This window comes from Alternaria arborescens, assembly GCF_004154835.1.
Source record: "Alternaria arborescens strain FERA 675 chromosome Unknown contig_58, whole genome shotgun sequence".
Classification (NCBI taxonomy): domain Eukaryota; kingdom Fungi; phylum Ascomycota; class Dothideomycetes; order Pleosporales; family Pleosporaceae; genus Alternaria; species Alternaria arborescens.
The window spans coordinates 1-19,767 of NW_021167913.1; the positions used below are offsets into that span (position 1 = coordinate 1).

General features: G+C 52.5%; 11 protein-coding genes across 11 annotated transcripts; 5 read left to right on the plus strand and 6 right to left on the minus strand.

Moving 5' to 3' along the window:
* Positions 1 to 512, minus strand: AA0111_g11787 (hypothetical protein; the record flags this gene model as incomplete). Its single annotated transcript, XM_028645691.1, has 2 exons — positions 1 to 371; positions 419 to 512. Coding segments are annotated over 2 exons (465 nt in total), but the record flags the coding sequence as incomplete, so codon positions are not given.
* Positions 513 to 900: 388 nt separating this feature from the next.
* On the plus strand, positions 901 to 3,157 carry AA0111_g11788 (E3 ubiquitin-protein ligase; the record flags this gene model as incomplete). The annotated part of the gene is made up of 3 exons (XM_028645692.1): positions 901 to 1,023; positions 1,099 to 1,242; positions 1,292 to 3,157. 3 exons carry the CDS (start codon positions 901 to 903, stop codon positions 3,155 to 3,157), a joined length of 2,133 nt encoding a protein of 710 aa, XP_028500615.1.
* An 822-nt stretch (positions 3,158 to 3,979) lies between these two features.
* AA0111_g11789 (hypothetical protein) lies at positions 3,980 to 4,441 on the plus strand (the record flags this gene model as incomplete). Its single annotated transcript, XM_028645693.1, has 3 exons — positions 3,980 to 4,122; positions 4,177 to 4,266; positions 4,321 to 4,441. 3 exons carry the CDS (start codon positions 3,980 to 3,982, stop codon positions 4,439 to 4,441), a joined length of 354 nt encoding a protein of 117 aa, XP_028500616.1.
* Positions 4,442 to 4,772: 331 nt separating this feature from the next.
* AA0111_g11790 (hypothetical protein) lies at positions 4,773 to 5,710 on the plus strand (the record flags this gene model as incomplete). The annotated part of the gene is made up of 2 exons (XM_028645695.1): positions 4,773 to 4,908; positions 4,956 to 5,710. 2 exons carry the CDS (start codon positions 4,773 to 4,775, stop codon positions 5,708 to 5,710), a joined length of 891 nt encoding a protein of 296 aa, XP_028500595.1.
* Positions 5,711 to 5,982: 272 nt separating this feature from the next.
* Positions 5,983 to 7,185, plus strand: AA0111_g11791 (hypothetical protein; the record flags this gene model as incomplete). Its single annotated transcript, XM_028645696.1, has 1 exon — positions 5,983 to 7,185. The coding sequence occupies one exon, from the start codon at positions 5,983 to 5,985 to the stop codon at positions 7,183 to 7,185; it is 1,203 nt and encodes a 400-aa protein (XP_028500594.1).
* A 3-nt stretch (positions 7,186 to 7,188) lies between these two features.
* Positions 7,189 to 7,296, minus strand: AA0111_g11792 (hypothetical protein; the record flags this gene model as incomplete). The annotated part of the gene is made up of 1 exon (XM_028645697.1): positions 7,189 to 7,296. The coding sequence occupies one exon, from the start codon at positions 7,294 to 7,296 to the stop codon at positions 7,189 to 7,191; it is 108 nt and encodes a 35-aa protein (XP_028500597.1).
* Positions 7,297 to 8,440: 1,144 nt separating this feature from the next.
* Positions 8,441 to 10,685, minus strand: AA0111_g11793 (Urea active transporter; the record flags this gene model as incomplete). Its single annotated transcript, XM_028645698.1, has 5 exons — positions 8,441 to 9,173; positions 9,228 to 9,990; positions 10,040 to 10,296; positions 10,361 to 10,592; positions 10,640 to 10,685. The coding sequence occupies 5 exons, from the start codon at positions 10,683 to 10,685 to the stop codon at positions 8,441 to 8,443; spliced, it is 2,031 nt and encodes a 676-aa protein (XP_028500596.1).
* Positions 10,686 to 12,536: 1,851 nt separating this feature from the next.
* On the minus strand, positions 12,537 to 13,373 carry AA0111_g11794 (hypothetical protein; the record flags this gene model as incomplete). Its single annotated transcript, XM_028645699.1, has 2 exons — positions 12,537 to 12,942; positions 13,003 to 13,373. The coding sequence occupies 2 exons, from the start codon at positions 13,371 to 13,373 to the stop codon at positions 12,537 to 12,539; spliced, it is 777 nt and encodes a 258-aa protein (XP_028500591.1).
* Positions 13,374 to 13,940: 567 nt separating this feature from the next.
* Positions 13,941 to 15,218, minus strand: AA0111_g11795 (Malate dehydrogenase, cytoplasmic; the record flags this gene model as incomplete). Its single annotated transcript, XM_028645700.1, has 6 exons — positions 13,941 to 14,081; positions 14,145 to 14,289; positions 14,338 to 14,800; positions 14,853 to 14,940; positions 14,993 to 15,103; positions 15,174 to 15,218. The coding sequence occupies 6 exons, from the start codon at positions 15,216 to 15,218 to the stop codon at positions 13,941 to 13,943; spliced, it is 993 nt and encodes a 330-aa protein (XP_028500590.1).
* Positions 15,219 to 16,337: 1,119 nt separating this feature from the next.
* On the minus strand, positions 16,338 to 17,479 carry AA0111_g11796 (hypothetical protein; the record flags this gene model as incomplete). The annotated part of the gene is made up of 4 exons (XM_028645701.1): positions 16,338 to 17,078; positions 17,130 to 17,186; positions 17,248 to 17,261; positions 17,350 to 17,479. 4 exons carry the CDS (start codon positions 17,477 to 17,479, stop codon positions 16,338 to 16,340), a joined length of 942 nt encoding a protein of 313 aa, XP_028500593.1.
* Positions 17,480 to 18,759: 1,280 nt separating this feature from the next.
* AA0111_g11797 (hypothetical protein) lies at positions 18,760 to 19,669 on the plus strand (the record flags this gene model as incomplete). The annotated part of the gene is made up of 2 exons (XM_028645702.1): positions 18,760 to 19,080; positions 19,283 to 19,669. The coding sequence occupies 2 exons, from the start codon at positions 18,760 to 18,762 to the stop codon at positions 19,667 to 19,669; spliced, it is 708 nt and encodes a 235-aa protein (XP_028500592.1).
* Between the last annotated feature and the right edge of the window lie 98 nt (positions 19,670 to 19,767).

Sequence of the window (19,767 nt, forward strand, 5' to 3'; positions counted from 1 at the left end):
GGGTTTGGGGGGGTGGGGGGTTGTGTTGAGGAGAGGGGGGTGGGGGGGGTGTGGGGTGGGGGGCGGGGTGGGGGTTGGCTGTGGAAGCGCTGTTGAGGATTCGGCTGTACTCGGGGCGGGTTGAGAAGCAGTCTCTGCTGCGGGTTCCTGGGTGGCAGCTGGTGTGGGCAACTGTGGGACATTCGGAGCTTCAGTGACGGGCGCATGCGAGGTCTCGAGTTGAGTCTGTGAAGTTTGCGATTCGGCAGTCGCCGCCGGTGTCTCTGGCGCAGCAGAAGGCGTGGGAGTTGGGGCAGGAGCAGGAGCAGGAGCAGCGGCGCCAGGTCTCCGTCGTGCGGCTTTAGGTGCAAATTTCTTGCCTGTCGTGTTTTCTGACCGCGGCTCAGCATAGATAGCGGGCAGACTTGGGACGACTCACTATTGATGAAGGAACTGAAAGTCGCCGCCGCCGGTTTTGGCGCAGGTGCAGACGCAGGCGCTTTGTCGCCGCCTGAAGCGTCCTCGGCAGACATGGTGTATGTGTGTATGAAGGCAGCGTATGGCTGCTGTCCACTCTTTCTCACATTGGTGGGGATTGTACAGGACGGAACATGGTCGCGTCGTGGAAACACAGACCAGGTGCTAGCGCGACACTAGCTCTTGGCAGCCCAGCCAGCAGCTAACGAACTCTCTTCGCTCGACTCTCCTCACCCACCCTCTCTCTGGCCTCACACGACACCCGACCTCCTCCCGTTTCTCTTCGCCCGCCCGCCCCCCTGCCTGTCCTCCATCCGCTCTAACATCTCCTTTCATGACCCGATAGAGCGCGCGCGTCTTCGCTGCCCTATCTACGACACCCGTGTCTCCTCGATGAGGCTCGAAGCCAGGACCGTCGCACCCCCATCGCTTGACGCTGTCAAGATGGAGGACCGAAAACGGCCCATCGCCGACGATCAAGCTCCTCCCGCTAAGAGGCAAGCCGTGACTGTCAACGGTGCTCGCTCCCACCCAGACGCTGACTTGCCGTGGAAAGATGACATCGAGGTTCGCCCCCCGATTACCTCCCGCCCTCCTCCTACGCCCTCGGCGCACACTCCCGCTGACTCTTCGAATCTACAGTCTTTCCAGAAGGATGCCATTCTGAGGCAGATGCGCGAGTTCAAACGCGAAAAGGCCACCGTCGAGTCACAACTAAACGAGTTGGAGGGCCGTTCCAAGTACCACGATGACCACCTACGCATAATCGACGCTTGGTTTGATCAGGTCAGTACACCCCTGGAATTTGATTGAGATGATGCTAATTGCTGCTTAGCTTATCGATGAAATCAAACTCCTGGGCGGTGATAAACTGCCTGCATCATCAGCTCAGGCCGATGCTATCCAGGCTGTGCCCGCTGCGCTCTTATGCCAGGACAATCAGACTTTTAAGAAACACCTGTCTGATCGCAAAGACAAGATACTTGCATCGCTTACCGACCTCTTTGCGAGATATCCCGCAAGCAGTCCCGAGGTTGCGACTCTCCAACAGAAGCTGTCAGAACTCTTGGTCACCGAGAAGGATCACGTTGTGCGCCTGCAACGCGTCACTACCGAGAAAGAGCAATTATCTGACCGCCTGGATACCGCTACTCATCGTTATCTGGTTGCTGAGAAGAAGCTCGACCGGCTTAAGAGCGCCCAGGTTCAGAAACTCGAGCAATCAGCGGTCGGCACTAGTGCGGCTGTGAAAGAGGAGGCACCATCTGCCAGCAATGGAACAGAAGCCAGCAATGGTACCTCGCCAGGCCCCATCAGTGAAGAGTTGGAAACAGCGAAAAAACAGGCTCTAGCTGAGGCAGCCAAAAGGAAAGAGCAACTTGAACAGATCGAGCAGGAGAACAAAAAGCTCACCGAGGAGGTTTCAGCACTGAAAGTGAAGCTTACCGGCCTGTCGGACGATGATTATGCGAAGACCGATCTTTTCAAAGCTATCAAGAACCAGCATGAAGACGTGATCAAGCGCATCAATAATCTTGAAGCCACCAACATCACCTTGCGGGAAGAAGCGCAGAAATTCCAGGCAGAGCGAACGGCGTACAGGATCAAAGTGGATGACGAGGTTCGTGCTAGTCTGGCAGACAGTGCAAGCCACGTTTCGCAAGCGGAAGCGAATTGTGCTCGCATTCGAAACGCCCGGGATGAACTTGTGACCAAGAACAACGTCTTGGAAGCCAGCCACAAAGATTCCAAGGAATCCATTGAGCAATCCAAACAGCTCGTGAGCGCATGCGATAGCCGCATCGCGGCGCTGGAATCCGAATGCGAGCGACTGCGACTACAGATTGCGGAACAGCAAAGCTCAGAAGGCCAGGAATCCTCTGGACTGGAAGACTTGACACCGGAGCAGTTGCGTAACAAGATCGCCAAGCTCGAAAGCCAATGCAAGATTTTGGGCAACGAGCTTCCCTCTATGGAGTCCGCATGGAAAAAGGCGCAGGCGATTGCAAGCAAGAAGATCACCGAGATCGCTGCTTGGGAAGAAAACATTGCCAAGGCACATGCAGACAAAGCCAAAGCGGACCAGAAGTTCTTTGCGGCCATGAAGACCAAAGGAGAATTGGAACAGCAGACTCGCATCCTCCGCGCCCAGGCTACCAAAGCCACTGAAGTAGTGGCGCAGCTGAAAGAGGCGGATTCACTCAGCCGGTCACTGGTGGACAAACTAGAGAAGCAGTGTGCCGAAATGCGATCCCAAATGGACGATCTTTCTACCCAGCACCGCCAACTGCAACAGAAGGTCAGCGAGAACGCCATCACTTCTGAAGGTCACGTCAGCCAGATAGCAGAACTCAAAAAGGTTGTCGAAGCCAAGGATGCGACATGCCTTGCGGCAAAACACGCTCAACGCGAATCGGAAACCGAGCGGGACAAGCTGGCTGCTCAAGTCACTGGACTGGAGAAGCAAGTGCAGATTTACAAGAAGAAGAGCACCGCTAACCAGAGTTCTGAAGTGTCGACTATGGAGCTGTTGATTCAGTGTCAGATTTGCAAGAGCAAACTTAAGAACACGGTCATCAAGACTTGCGGGCACATGTTCTGCGACCAATGCGTACAAGATCGACTGACCAACCGCGCGAGGAAGTGCCCGAATTGCGGCAAGGCGTTTGGCAGCAATGACACGATGCGTGTGCATCTATGAGAACTTTTCAAGCCGGATACCCTTTTTCATATTCTCTGCATTTTGCCCCCATGTACATCACCTGCGTTTCCTTGCGCCATCCTTTTTTACAAGTTCACAATATAGTTGAAGGCAAATTTTGAAGTTAAGCACGGAACCGAGTTTGGGATACGTTGGTGTTTTGCGGACGGCTTTCAGCCTATTTCATGGCGTTGGTATTCGGCAGCGCAAGAGCGCGAGACAATGTACGATCATAGTTGCGGAGCATGTTCGGACGACATGTGTTAGCGTGTTTTACTAGATTCACGGAGTTTGTCTGTCGGTTGGCTGGTGATATTTTCCATGGATGGGGTTAGATGGCTTCCATGGGCCTCGCGGAGCTCGGTCGCTGGAGCGGCCAAATGAGAGAATGCAAATCCAGATACCATGTACTGTTTGGCCATATAGTGACCCGATATAACCTTTGACTCACACATGGCAATGGGCGGCCACCTTGGACCGGTACACTAGCGAGAACGTTAAGTGACAGCCAACCATGTTTGAGCCGTCATTTCAAAGTGGAAGGTAAGACCAGGTGCAGGGTCTGTCAGAGTAGGGGTGCAGCCCTGGGCCATGACGTTCGCAACGCGTTCCTCGCCGTTGCCCCACGCGACAGGCTACTATAAACACCCTTGAACATGACTACTGTGACCACCACGACGACATATATCAAGCCCCGTCCAGACCTTACTCTTCAACGCAAACTACAACATCTCCAACCTTTCAGTACATCCTAAAGACGATTGAATCTGAAAACTTTTGACCAACATACACGCCTTCTACAACCACGACCACCCCACAATAATGGCCTCCAAAGTCCTTACTCCTCGCGACACCAACGCGCAAGTCAAGCCCGTGCCTTCACCAGAGAAGGGATTGGAGAAGAAGGATGCCAAAAGCCTCGACTACCACCGCCGAGTTCTGCAGTCGCGTCTTGACAGCGAGCCGTGAGTTTCCTTGTACATGCAGCACCACACTTTGCATTATTGACCATGTATCAGAGAGCAAAAGTTTGTTTCGCCGTCGGACGAAATCATGAGTCCTGCTACACAGAAGTTGCAAGCTTTCAAGACCAAACATGCCATGAAGAAGTAAGTTACTTTGTGACTGTATACAAAAAAGAATGTAGACTAATGTGAGCATAGGTCGAAGCCACAGACGCTGTTTAAGAAGACAAGCTCGAAGAACTTGGAGTCAAACAAGGGTAGCGGCACATTGATGTTCGCTGATATCCCCAAGAAGGATGCGAAGGAGGAGGGCGCATAGGCATGACGTTACCATCACGCTTGCCTAGAAGGTGGAGCATTGGTTTTATTCTTTGGCGCAACGGCTTCACGTATACCCCCTTCTATGGCTTTGATGGGCTGGTCTTTCTGGAGTTCTGGATGCGGGTAAATGACTACGATTATCATGACTATATTTTGATGCTACGAAATGGAATGGAACAACAATGAGATATATGCCTGCTTTCAGACTAGACTCGATGCATGTGTAAAGACTATGCATGCGCCCAAATGGATACTCGTCTATGTTCGGAAATGTCGCCGAGCCGCAGTTTGTACCCTACAGTAGCTGCATCTTCGCTCCGACTCACACGATGACACAACCGTCTCCAGATGAGAAAGCTCTCCAGGAGGAGATTGAAGATCTTGAAAGACGTTTACACAATGCGAAAGCCCGACTGAATCCAGACAATGTCGCAGCGACATCTTCATCGCCCGCCAATGACGCAGGTGCGTTATCGCGGCACACCTGCCACCACAGCTGTTAACATGCGCAGCACTGCACGCTCTTCTTCTGCTCGCAGACTCTGCCCTGCCACTCGGCTCCTTCGCCTTTAGCAGCGGACTAGAGTCGTACCTCGCCCATCACAGGCCGTCGCCGCCGTCGGCGTCACAGCTACCCGCGTTCCACACTTTCCTCCGCTTATCGCTTTCGACCCTCGCAAGCACATCGCTTCCCTACGTCCTGGCCGGCTACCGCCACCCAGAGGACATTGAGACGTTGGACAATGACTTCGACGCGAGCACACCGTGCACTGTTGCGCGACGGGCGAGCATAGCACAGGGGCGCGCGTTACTTGCAGTTTGGGACCGTAGCTTTCGGACGCAGTACAACACGCCCAAGGACCACGCGTCTCAAGATGCTATGCATGGAACAATGAGTAGCGAGGCGGCTATCAGCGCGCTCAAGTCGTTTTCTGCTGCCCTGCGTACTTCGGAACTCATCAACGTGCATCTCGCGCCGCTTTGGGGACTTGTTACGAGCATTCTAGCCGTTCCGCTGCAACAAGCCGCCTACTTGTTCCTCTTCTCACATGCGCGGACTGTAGTGAGTGCCGCTGTGAGGGCGAGCGTCATGGGCCCTTACCAAGCCCAAGCGGTACTGGCAAGCGCCGAGCTACAGGATAGGATACGTGGGCTGGTCGATGAGGGGTGGGACAAGACAGTCCAAGATGCGGGGCAGAGTGTGCCAGTCATGGATCTTTGGGTTGGAAGACATGAGAAGCTGTATTCTAGGATCTTCAACTCATAAAGACCTGTCGAGATGGTGTTGAGCTAAATGTTGATTCCAGCCACTCGTGGTCCAATCATCACCGCGTGCGCCCTCGATTCGCGCATGAAGAGTTCAGCTTACGGCGCGTGACGGCCGCGCTCCATCGGCATGACAAGGCAACAACGACAAGAAAAACCCCTTGATATGTTTGCCGTCCACAATGCATCATCGTCATACTGCTTAATGATACCGTCGTAGGGACTCGCATCCTACCTTCTACTCAAACTATATACTTTCCTAGTGCTGGCACCATGTTTATTCTTAACTTCAACAAGTGGCTCTTAGTTACCATCTTTCCCGACTTCTCCAATAGTGCAGTACAATCTCGTGTTAACGAGGCTGTCCTCAAATTCCCATGGATCCAACGCTTCGCCTCAGTAGGCGACTCCTACTCCGCCGGTCTCGGGTCAGGAGACCGTCTCGATTGGCTATGCTCGCGATACGCACAATCATATCCAAACATCCTTCAAACCTCTCTCCTCGGTGATAACCCTAACCGAACACACCAGTTCCTCGCTTGCTCTGGCGCTACAAGCACCGAGATCCTCGAAAAGCAGATTCCTGCTTTGCAGGATAACCTAGACTTGCTCACTATGTCCGCCGGCGGAAACGATATCGGGCTAACACCTTTACTGAGTAACTGCGTATACCAGTTCTACATGTCAGCCGAAGACTCGTGCCGACAAGCCATTGACGAAGCGCGCACGAAGATCGCGAATGAAACGGAACTCTATCACAACGTGACACTGCTCATTGAAGCTGCGAAGCCGAAGATGAATCTAGAACATGGCATTATCTATTACACAGGCTACGCAGGCTTTTTCGGAACTGACGACGAAACATGCGACAACGTAACCTGGGCCGTCTGGAAAGACGTGGAATGGACGAAACAATATCTCAAGCGCGAATTGAGACTGGAACTGAACGATATGGTCCACAACGTCAATACCATACTATCCAAAGCCGTAAGAGATGCTGGCACAAATGTCCGTTTCATCGACTATAACGCGCACATCTCTGCAGCACGCGGTCGGTACTGCGAAAAAGACGTCCTAGAACCTGACCCCAATCGCCTCGGTTTGGCATTCTACGAGTGGAACACCGTCGATACAGGCGAGAATAAGACTGCACTACAGAACCGCACTGGCGACGATGTACCTAAACACTCATTCCAGGGTGGTATCGCGAGGGATATCAATAAGACGCTCGAGCAGCATCCTGACTGGACATTTGATCCTGACAAGGGATTTGTGAACAAGACGAAAGGAGGAAAAGACGGAGGAATAGAAGGAGAAGGATGGTTGGGCGATTCGATCCATTGGTTGTTGCCAGATAGTTACAAGAGAGTTTTCCATCTGAGACCAAAGGGACATGCTATAGTGGCGAGGTTGGTGGTTGAGGATTTGGAGAGGCATGGGCCGCGGCCTCACGAGGAAGAGGTGGAGGAACTCTAAATCTCATCTTTCTGGGACTTCAGCACCAGCAAGCCATTCGAAAGCCTCCTCATCGCCTAGCAGTCCGTCCCACTCCCAGTCTTCATTCCCTTCCGGGTCCCTTTCTGCCATCTTTTTGTCAATTTCCACAATCCTATCTCTTACATTCATCAAACACCTCCCTAACAGATTCTCTCCCCCAAGAATCTCTGTACGTTTCTGCTTCATCTGATCTGTACCCGATCCCCCAGATACGATCTCTCCGAGCCGCTTCTGCTATTTCTCTTCCTTGTGTCCCTAGCAAGACACTCCTCATATGCTTATTCTTAGTATCCGTATACTTGTACCAATTCCCCACTCTAGCAACCCTACGTTTCACTCTTCCCCATCCATTGAGATCGAAGTTCTTGACCTTCTGACCATGCTTCTTTTGTTCTTTAGGGTCTGAAGTCAAGAGGATAGGACGGGCAGTGTTGGCGTCTGAGAAATAGACGGCTTTGCAGAACATGTAGGATTGCTCGGCGCAAGTAAATAATATGGTTGAGTTTGATACTGTGTAAGCAGAGAGGATAGTGGAGGATTCTGTAGACGTTGTTCGTATAGAGGTTGTGAAATTTGGAATCGACGAAGACGCAGTTCGAGGTGTTGGTGGTGAAGGCGCCATGTCAACGAGCCACTGCAGTGAGGTGATGGGTATGCTGAACGGGCTGGTATGCCATTGACAAAAAACACCGTGCGGCTTTTCCTTAGAATGGGTAAGCGCAAACCCCACCCTTCAGGTCGACCGCCAAAGAAGAGTGTAGCTGCAAGAGGAGAAGAAGAGCAAGGAACGATATTCTTCTACATGCCTATCTGCTGAGTATGTATTCGTGTTGCTTGGTGAACATAAAATAGAGGTGTCTTTGTTTCTGGAAGATAGGTGGTAGAGGATATGGCGATGAGTCTTAATAATGCATGAGCTAGTAGTACCATGGTTTGGAAAGGGCGCAGGGGCGACCTACCTTGCTTTGATCTGTCTGGGAATTTTATGAAGAAAATGTTTTAACTAGGGGCTACGTAGTAGATTTTTCTAAGCAGCGCGGACGAGATTATAGTCATTGTCTTGTTGAACGCTATGTCGTTCGATCCATAGCTTTTTATGACAAATGCGACATCTGCGTTCAGTCTCATGTCAAGATACGAATCTATACATACTTTTGACTGTTTCTATAGATCGTATTCCTGTTCACATAAACTAAATGTAGACAAGCCTTATTTACAGTGTGTAATTCACAGTTCAACTTTTCTTCCTGAGATCCTCACCAATCTTCCTAAACAGTCTCGCAAAACTCCCTCGGGTCTCCCAGATTGGCAACAGACAACTAATCGCACTACTGGCAAATACCCAAATAAAGCTTATTACCACCCATGCAGTGAAAAAGCCCTGAGAGAAGATGTAGTGCGAGAAGAACATGGGCATGGGGAGAAGGAAGTCCAAGATGAAGGTCAACAGGAATGCGGAGATACAGGCGAGCTTGAAAGCGCGACGGAGTGTGGAAGGGTCGTCTTTCTCCTCTAGTGGGGGAGCTAGATGATGTGGAAGCTCTGCTGCGGCTGCTTCGGGTTGTGTGGTGGCATCGGCTGCAATCTTCTTTTCGCCAGCATCAGAGAGTTCAGGTGTGGAAGCATCTCTCGGCGTTGCAGTGTTATCTACTCCATCAGTAACGACGGCGTTGATAGCACGAGTGATTTCCCAGTCGAAATTGTCCGGCTTGATCAAAGTGATTGTGGTTGTTACAATGAGTCCGGTCATGATGGCTGCCAGATTGCCTGCGAGCGTTGGATATGACATGCCAGTAGTCTCTACAGTGATCTCGCCGTAATAACTCTTTGCAGTCGCTAGCCATGCAGTGAGACCTGCGGCAAGACCAGAGAGACAACCAGATATAGCGGCAACTTTGCTTTGTTTTCGCCATGTTATGGCGAAGGCGGTCGGGAACACAGCGCCACCGATTAGCAAACCCATAACGCTTCAACATGTTAGTAAAGATGATATAGTAGCCATGAGATAGGGGAAAACGTACAGGAAAAGCCATCCAAGATCGATCGATGCCGCATTCCAGATGCAGGCGAACACAGACATGATCAATCCGAAAACGCATATCATAATGTGCGAAACGAAGACCAACTGCTTTGGTGAAGCTTTGGGTGAAACGTATTCCTTGTAAACGTCGAATGTCAGCAACGAAGAAACGGCGATGAGTTCTGCAGACGCGCATGACGTGACTGCCATGAAGAGAACCACCAGCAGTGCAACAGCACCTCCCTGTCCCATCAATGTCTCCGCAGCGAAGGCCGCCGCTAGACCGGATGAGATTTGGCCAGAGGTAGGTACCTCTGGGTAAGTGGGAAAGCGTGGGTTATCGGTGAGCGCCACAGCTGCAAGACCAAGCGTTGTCGAAAAGCCGAATGGGATAGCGAACCAGGCAATCCCTCCTAGGAGATACGCCCGTACGGCAGTAGAAGGTTTGGAGGCGATCGCACGCTGCCAGTAAGCTTGATCAAGGAAAACGGTTCCAGATCCAGAGCATAATTGGATGACACCGAATATTAAGCCAAAGTTCGACTTCAAAGTGACGTATGAGCCGTCCTGATTCCCACTGACTGGGCGTTGGGTCCCAGCTTTTTTGAGCAGCTCGTACATCTCGCTGGGTGAGCCGATTAGAGGGCTGATAGCGTATGCGTTGAACATAAAATAGAGGATGATGATCATAAGGATCAAGGTGTGGCTGTAGTCGCAGATAAAAGTCGCTCGCAGACCACCGAGGATAACGTAGGCACAGACACCTGTCTCTATTAGCACATCTCCGGAGTAGACTTCTTAGACATTACTCACCAACTGGAATCAAGAATACAGCAGCATACACCGGCATGCCCGTCAAGCTAGTGACGACTGCACTTCCGCCCAACAAGAGCTGGCTGCCCACCAAAATGTTCGTCACAAACGCGAAGACCATAAACACTAGATGTGCAACTGTCCCGTATCTCGCTTTTACGATTTCAAGGTATGTATGACATCTCGGCGCGTTCTGCTTGACCTTGCAAGCCAGGATCGAGAACATGAGAATCTGAACTGTAGCCCCAGCAGCGTACCTGCAGATTTGAAGATACGAAGTCAGTGTATGTCTCACATACATTTCGTATAGGCAAAACTTACCAGAACGGCCCTGCGACACCATATTGGTATGCTACGGTAGAGGATTGGAGCAGAGTGGCAGCCCATGTCCATGCAGAAACGATACCAGAAGCGATGAGACCGGGTTTGACTGAGCGCGACGCAGTGTTGAACTCTTCGGATGATTGTGTTGAGTAGCGTGTGTATCTATTTTGGAGCCACGAGATTCCCATCATGAGAAAAGCGAAGAAGAAGCCGATGCCAACGACGACGCCTGGAAGGTTCAGCTGTGATCATTGGGTGAAATTGTAGGGAACGTACCATAGCCGGCTCCCACTGGGAGAGGTATCTTGGTCGTGTCTGCCATTGTGAAGGCTTCAACAAGTGGATGTAGAGGCTGGAAAACTCCTCAGGTTCTCTGTTTCCAGGAAAGCGATTATATTAACATATTCCCTACAGCCATACCGACTCCAAATACCGACCAGGGTCTGTAGAGATACTGCCATTATACTCGAGGAGCAGTTCGCCGCCTACGGCGTTTCCGCGGCGATAGTACAACATGATGCTCAACCTCGATTGGTGTGATAGGCAAAACGGGTTGCAAAATAGTAGTTGCAGCGACGATCCAACGGCACGACATGGGCGCCTCGTGTGATAAGCCAGAATCGAGAAATCTCCGCATGTACGAGACCATGACGGATAGTCTGTCCAGTTAGATTACCTAGCTGTGCGGCGTACTTGGGCTGCGTGAAACGCTCCCAACGCGACGACGTCTCCGATAACTGTTCGTCAAGTCGAGATAAGAAACATGCTAGCAGTAGGCCTGCCGCTGAGATGCTTGTTGCTAAGGCCGTGATGTCATGTTTGAGGTAGGGATGCAGCTGCCGAAAGCGGCACGTCGAGCAATTGATAAACCCCCTGTTCGGTTAGCAATCTACCCCGCGAACGACGAATCGCTGGGGTGAAAGTTGGAGCTACCTAACAGCTCCAATTGGAGTCAGATAAGTAGATTTGGAGAGCGTGAACTTAATATTTCCAGGCGATGTCAATGAATAGTGGTGTAAATCTGTATCCCGTTACTTCGGTACATGTGACAGTATTCAGCATTTCGACGTCGTTGGTTAGTCCCATAATGAATAGCTTCAGCTCCTCATGTCTCGTCCATATCTCGAACGCACCGTTCCTGCAGCCACTGTAGCGCTCTTAGGAAGCTTCAATGCCGTCAAGCTCACTGACAGCCTGCTGGAACGCTGCCGCTGCTACAAGCCAGATGCCTTTGTCACCAGAACCGAACCGGGATTGCATGACCTCTTGACTCCCTTGGGAAGACCCCCGAAAATCGTCGCGTAGTTGTATAGTATATGCATTCTACCCAGGACAAGAACGCCCGACTCGAGGCGACGCACATTGAATCCGACTACCCGTTCTTACTATGCGGACTTCTGCTGCCTGTCTTTCTCCGAGTCATGGTTACACCTGATATCTCCCACACCCCGAACCGGCCACGCTGTCCTCTGACCTATACTCTTCTTCCTCGTAAAGGTGGATCGTTTGATCTTACGGAGAACATTATCTTTATTGGAAGCAATAGCCCAGTGGTGCAATATTGCAGTGCTAACTAGACCACTAGAACGTTTCGTGAGATCCGAGACGAGCGCTTGGGCTCAGACCAATGAAATCAAGACGAACAGGAAGAATGCATGTGAGTGAGAGTTTATCAGTCTGCAGGTGAGGCTGAGACATGTGTCAAGATATCGGCTTTGAGTCATGGTGTGCTACCATGACTTCTTGTTCGTATGGTTGAGAGAAAACAGCTTCAGCTATTAGGCTCATATTCGAGAGAGCCGGCACATTTGAGTTTCCGTACGTAGATATTGGAGGACGTTGTACACGCCAGGCTGAAGATATGTAGGTTGCTAGGACAACACGGCGTTTATTTAGGGCTGACCTAATTGTAAAGTAAGAACGGTTAGAAAGTACGGGCGTGCTGACTACAATCGGTGTGCTGAGTCGATAGTTTTTCTTCTTTACTGCAGTTGTTGTAAGAGGGCATAGCTATGCGGACAACCACGCATAAGCGTGAGAAGCCGCTTTTTGACCCAAGCGGTTCTTCGCCGGAAGTAATTCCATGGCCACTCAAGTACATCAACTCGATAGGACCCTTCAACGCCGCACAATGCCGCTGAAAAACAGATGGTATATCGCTTCGCCCATTCTCTTAGCTCTTCGCTCCCGCAGTCCGGATCTGGAACGTAGCTCCGGGCAGCGCAGCACTCTCTGCCGTGACTGTCGCTTGTATGCCCAAGCTTGCAAGACAGCCTCTTATCAGACCAGCTGGGAAGTACAGGAATGGCTGAACCCTGGCCTGGCTATTCGCGTCCCGACCTAGCGCTACATCGCCTGTTTGTGCTACTAGTGCTGCTTGCATGGCGGCGTCGTATTTCTTTGTATCGAACGACATGCGGCCAAGGGGTTTGAAGGTATTGTCCGTGAGGACGTAGATGCCACGGTGATTGGTCTTTAGGTTATCAATCTGCTTTCTAAAGAGGAGCGTCCAGAGATCTTTGCACAGAAATTTGATGCAGTCAAGAGGTGTTGTTGGTCGAGGTGCGTCTCGGGAGAATCTGTGTGGAATGTTAGCAATGATCTTGAGAGCCCAAGTATGACCTGAGGGACAGATGTACCGTTCGACCACACCCAATCCGACCCTGTACCCCAAGTTCTCTAGTCGATGGAAAACAGCCTCTCTTGCTTCTTCCTCGTCCACTGTTGCAGTACCTCCTCCCCCCACTGGCCCGCCATCTGTTCCTCTTGCTGTGCCTGCTGCCGTGCTTGACGCGTCGTTGCTTGTGCCCGACAATCGTTTTGGCTTTGTGGCCGACGATCCATGAATCCACTCCTCTTCTCGTGCGGCGAGATCAGCTGTTATGCGATATGCCATAGGTACAAGCTCTATGAGTAAGAGATCAAGACACGATGTGTTCACTAGTGAGAACGTGGGGTCGACATAGGATGTGGAGGGCTCGTTCGGTGCGGAGGGATTGGCTTGCGCCATGTTGAAGAGTGGTTTGCGTGTTGATGCGCTCAGACGAGTAATAGGGTAGCTTGGTCCACGGGTGATGGTGGGAGTGGGTTCGGTGCGCGAAGAAGATGCGCGCGCTTCGATGTAGAGCGGGCTACAGTGGCGGCTCGGATATATACGGTAGTTCAGTTTTCGCTGATATCTAGGTGTTTGTTTGTAGGTCAACAGGTTGTGGGCGAAGTGTGGGGTCTATTGCGGTGTGCTGGTGTTGTAGTTCAGACGTGCACGCGGGTTGCTTAGAGCCGCGGTCGATCAATTGCAAGGGTTCGTCATGTCATGTCTCGACAAGCGCCATGAATTCTTATCAACGTCACAGCACGTCCCGGGTAGGATTCAGATAGGTAATGCATATCACTTTGATACCTCATAGTATGGTATCGTCAAATCATTCATATTTTTGCTCAGATTGGCGTGGATCCACGCACATCCCAAGACATGTTCTCGTGGTGTCATCTCTCATTCGCTTCATGGCGGCTTATAATCTATCTGCGGACGGCGCACATGAGTTTGCAGTCAAGTGGTACCGATATCCGAGTATAATCACTTAGCGGGAGGGTTCGCGACGAACTCGACGCCCTTGCTGATGTTGCCCTTCAAGCCGTCGTAGCAGGCCTGGAGAAGCTTCTTCTCTGCATCGTTGGCGCTGCTAACGACATCAATGGCCTTCTCGGCACCTCCGGCCTGTCGAGAGAATTAGCTATCTTACGGACACAAGCTGGATTTAAAGATTTCGTGTCTACTTACACCAAGCTCAATGGGGACGGAGAAGAAGTCAAGACCAGTGGCCTTGGCGATGGCATCTCCACCCTCAACACCAGGGAGGTAGACGTAGCTGGGCTCGACAATACCCTTCTCGCCCTTGGAGGCCTTGATGACCTTCTCGGCGAAGCTGGCCGTGGTTAGCTAGAGCATGAAAGACTTTGCAAATGAAACCTACCGGTATCCGGCGTAAGCCATGGAAAGAGTGGCTGAGCCAGCGCCCTCCTTTGCCTTGACGACCTCGTCACCACCAAATTGAACACGGTTTACAAGAGCATCCATCTTGTCAGCGGGGATGTTGACACTCGGCTTTGACTGGCTGAAAAGAGGAACAATGGTCTCTCCTGAGTGACCACCAATGACCGGGATGTTCAGGTTTCCAGGGTTCTTCTCGCCAGTAATCTCAGCGACAAAGGTCTCGGCACGGACAACATCGAGGGTGGTGACACCGAAGAGCCTCTTGGGGTCGAATACACCAGCCTTCTTGAGGACCTCGGCGGCGATGGGAACGGTCGAGTTGACAGGGTTGGAGATGACAAGTACGAATGCTTTTGGGCAGTACTTGGCAACGCCCTCGATGAGACCCTGTACGATACCGGCGTTGATCTTGAAGAGATCGTCACGGGTCATACCCGGCTTGCCTGAGCACCCATCAGCTTGTGGTACACGTGCAATAGTAAGAGTCTGACTTACGAGGAATACCAGCAGGGATGACAACGACGTCAGCGCCGGTCAGGGCCTTTTGAAGACCGTCCTCCTTGGGCAGGAAGCCTGTAACAGTCTGTCTAGCTTCAGTATATCTGTGTATATGCGGGGCTAGAGCTGGCTCATACTGCTGGGGTTGAGATGTGCGAGAGATCGGCAGCGACACCTGGTGTGTTTACGACATCGTAGAGGGCGAGCTCAGTGACGTGTTGGCAGGACTTGAGGAGCAGAGAAAGGGGCTGTCGAGGATAAGTCAGTACCGGCTTCAATGCGGAGATATAGGTCCCTGCGGTACTCTCGGGCTCGTACCTGTCCAATGCCTCCTGCGGCTCCGGCTACTACGGCTTTGACCATTGTGATGTAAGTTGTTCAAAAGGAGAGGGATTGTAGAGGTGATGGTTGAAAAGGGAGATTGAAAGAGGAATGGAAGAGTCGGTGAGAGAAAGAAAGCAGGAGGTGGCTTGGAGTAAAGTAGGTAAGAGCTGCACACCACGAGCCCGTTCTGTTGGACCCAGGAAGGTGGGGTGGGAGCACGGGCCCACTTTCGCGGGGTACCGGCGGGAGTATGTCTGGGATGCGCTTCAAGCTAATGGCAGTCTAATGCGCTCTCCAGTGCAGTCTGGCTAGCTTTGTGACGTTTCTAGTTTCGTGGGTGCTTGTTGAGATCCTGGTAGAGATGATTCAGCCTCACATACAGAGGTTCATGAGTTGATAGATCCAAATCTGGAGCGCATCTTCATACTTTGCCCGTGACAGCCAAGCACGCAACCATGAGCCTCGGTGCCTCGAGCGATCGGAAGAGGTCGGATGTCTGCTAGTTAACAGATGCAGGTACAGACCCATAGGTTGGAGAAGATGGTCTGTTAGCCCGCGTGCGGTAAGTAGTAGTTCGGCCGCTTGTGAATGTGTGAGAAACCTCGCATCACATAACAAGTCGTCTTCGGGTTGCTTGATTAGCGACCGCAATCCACTTGCGCGGCTCGTTAGACCGTAGGTCGTCTCGGTACCATCTTTTTTGTGCATAGATCTTCAGGACGTGATGTGATGTGGATCTTGGACCCTGGCTGACCGAGGTCATGTTCAGCCAGTTTAGTTACCGGGGCGGATCGGGATGCTGCTAATGACGTTTCCACTTCCGCGCCGCCGAGGCCGCGAACGCATGCTTCACTGTGCTGTTGATGAATGAACATGACAATCATGGAAGCTAGCTGTTATTCTATCATGGATATCTGCTCGTGAGGCTGCCGCAAAGTAGCCGATCCGCGGCCGTTCCAAAACACTACACCTAAACGCCGTATCAAATTCTGTCATAGGGCCAGGGCATCCAACAAGGCCCTCTGAAAAGGTAGTTGTATCTGTATCTGCATGCCGGCCTCGTCCCATCCACGAATTCATTACCCATTAGAGCATGGGGCACGCCGCCCTTAGACCTCTGAGGACCAGTTCAACAAGTGCTGGGTGAGCTCCTAGCTTCTAACTGTCAGCATCAACCCGCTCGCCCTGTGCGTCGTCGTCAGGGTCAGCCTCTCCATAGCGACCATAGCCCTGTGGGTCGCCCGCATTCGGGTCAGGCCCACGTTGGCCAACGGAGTACATCTGCGGTTGCTGACCCATTGGGTAGCCAGTGTAGACGTTGGGATCGAACATGGGCTGTTGCGCATAAGCTCTGGGGTCGCCTTGCACCGGGCCTGGGTACATGGGAGGTTGCTGGTAGTCTTCCTGCTGTGCTAGATGCTGAGGCATACCATAGTCTGGTGGGGCCATGGAATGCTGCGCGTGCACCGGCTGAGGCATGCCGCCGGGAGGTACGACTGCTGCCGACGACTGGACAGCTGCGTTTTGACCCGCACTCCTCTTGTGGGGATGAGCCTCTTCGCGGGGGACGATGTCTATAAGAAAGTCGAACATGTCCGACTTTGACAGGGCTGAGGCGATGTCGGAGCGCTGAAGGGTGCGGCGCTTGTTCTCCTCTGCATGAATCCAGGCGCGCATTGTGAGCTCGGTGATGAAGATGTCACAGCCTTTGGCAAAGAGGATGGGAGCTTCAGCTGAGATCATCTTTACTTCTGGGTCAGCCTTCATGACCTTCTTGATCCGAGCAAGCGGAAGCTGGTGGAGCTTGTAGTCATGTTCGTCCGTCTCGAGCTTCGTGACCTGTTGCTGCCAGTATGTGTTGAGAATGTCGCGGTAGTTGCCAGTGAGTCCTTGGTTGACCTAGGGTTGTCAGCTTGTGTGATGGTGGCTACGACGGAAGTAAGCGCATACGTTCTGCCAGGAACCGGTGAACAGCTGCGGATCCGGAGCGTGGTTTTGCGCGGCAATCTGGACCAAATATCAGCGGCTTCAAGTTTGCAGTAGGCGCGGATGCGCAGAGAGAACATACGGCTGCAGACGCGCCTGCAAGATGGAGTTAGCACACGACCTTATGGTGGACGCGACAGGCTGAGCCGCGTCGCGTGGTATGCAGCTGGAAGGGCAGACTTACCATAGTGGCCGCCCTGCTGGGGATCGTAGAGCGGGTTGCCCTGCTGGCCATCGTATTTGCGAGGCGCAGCTTGCTGAGGCTGCTGGCGCATCTTCTGCTGGCCGTGGCCCTGGAGGTTCACTTGGTCCATGGCTTGGGCTGGGTTGCGCAAGTGTCACGCGGTGTACAGGGTCTTGGGTGAGTCCGAGGCGCGTGTGGAGGACGATAACTGTTCCTCAGTCGCGGGATGGTGCAGAAAGAGACGCGCGACACCCAATGGCTGCTCAATGTCTCGCGGTGGGCGTGTTGTGAGAGGAAGGCGAGGTCGTGATTCCGTCAAAGGTGCGGTCTGAGTGGCCGGGGCGAGGTGGGCGGGGAAGGCGCAAGTACCTGTCTTTTGGGGCGCGAGGGCGTTGCTGCGTGCGGCCTGCCATGTTGGATGAGCATTACTCTATATCCCATTGCACCAACTCTCATGAGGTTGAACCAAGGGCGCGACTGACCTATGCTCCGGTCCGGCGAATCAAATTCCAGCGCGAGGATATATTCGCGGAGTTGATGCTTGGTTGGTGGGTTTCTAACGAGTCAACGAACCACAGCTAAGCAGGGACCCCAACGTTACTCAGGTACGCGGAGAATTAAGTAGAAATGCTGGCGAAGGGGAGCTGCAGTATATGGCAGATGCAAGCTTAGCTCGATGTTCTGACGTAGCATCTCTCATGCTAGAGCCTCTTCCAGAGAAGAAGATGCTGCGATCGCCATTCCAGCCATGCTTATATGCGCAATATGCACGTCGCACCACATCTCTTTACAAGGCCCGACAAGGTGACAGCACAGTAGCGATGCAATGTTCCTGCCGCCCCCGTCACAATTCAATCTCCATGCGGCGCAAGACTCGAGCGCATCATAACCCATGCCTAGGCGGCACAGGCTACCAGGGCAGCACACTTCACATGAGGCACCACGCTAGAGCGACGAACTTGGTCCCGCCCCAGCTGGACGAGCATGCGGCATGAGCACGCGATTGGCCAGGACGGCGCTTTTTGATTGGCCTTGTAGACACCAGGCCATGCCAGCGATGAGTTGTTCGTCGTTCGATTCTCTCGACCGCGTCAGAGTATGCGAGCGCGCGTCATAAGCCAATATGTCAAACGCTGACGGCACAGAAATGAAGCTGACTTGGAGAGATTCATCGAGTGGGCTTGACGTGGCGGATGCGAACCATCGGAGCAAGTTGGCACTAGCATACCAGCAGAGGTGGACATGTTGCAACCCCAATGCCATCGAGTGCGCATGACCGTGCGAGAGTCTGCGCGAACGGCATCTGGTTCTGAGCGCAACGGAATCAAAACGGTTAGCGTGCGTCCGAGCTTCTTGGGACAAAAAGTTCGACCTCGAATTTTCCCACAGCTTTTCCCTGTCAACGCCAACATGGAGTTGCCAACGCACCAGCCGCTCCTCGCCGAAGATACCGATGAGGATCTCTCGGATGAGCAAATACGGGAGCTGCTTAATGAAGCCGCTGTCCGTATGCGCGCAAAGGCAGCCACAGCGCCGCCCGTGAGCAAGTCGGATGCTCCGTTCAGGCTGCCGAAGCTGCAGCCCGGTCATATTGCCGATACTTACGAAAAGACTGACGGCAACATCACGCGCCTAGATCATTCCAAGCTCGTCGACAAGAAGCAGCAGGCTTTGGCTAACGGCATCAAGAAGATTGAGGATCCGCTCCAGATCAAGAAGCAGAAGCAAGAGGTACGTTCAAGCCACACTCCATGCATACGCATGCCTGTGATGATATCTATCCCAAATTTTTTAAGCTGAGCAGACTCGGGCGCCGTCTTGGTTGCCTTCCTGCACCACTGAGGCTCCATTAGTTCATAGTTACACTGAGGCATTACTTCATTCAAGTTTTATTTGGCATCCTGTCGGCAACCATGCTAACAACTTTGCCTAGGAGAAGAAGGCCACCGCTGGATCACAATGGTTCAACATGCCCAAGACCGACCTCACCCCAGAACTGCGCCGAGACCTACAGCTTCTCAAGATGAGGAACGTCCTTGACCCGAAGCGCCACTACAAGAAGGACAACAAGAAGGGCGACGTTCCAGCATTCTCACAAGTCGGTACCATAATCGAAGGCGCCACTGAGTTCTACAGCAGCCGCTTGAAGAACAAGGACCGCAAGCAGACCATGTTGGAGGAGGTTATCGCCCAGGAACAGGACACTGGCCGTTTCAAGCGGAAGTACGAGGATATCCAGACAGCCAAAGCGAGTGGCAAGAAGGCCCACTACAAGGCGTTGAAGGCAAAGCGAAACAAAGGCAAGGTCGTCAAGCCTTGAGATCTGCCTGGCCACAGTCTGGCTCAATAGATGCCAGATTGGTTCGTGCTCTGGCCAACTGGATGGATGCTATATTCTATTCTGGATATCGGGTTCAC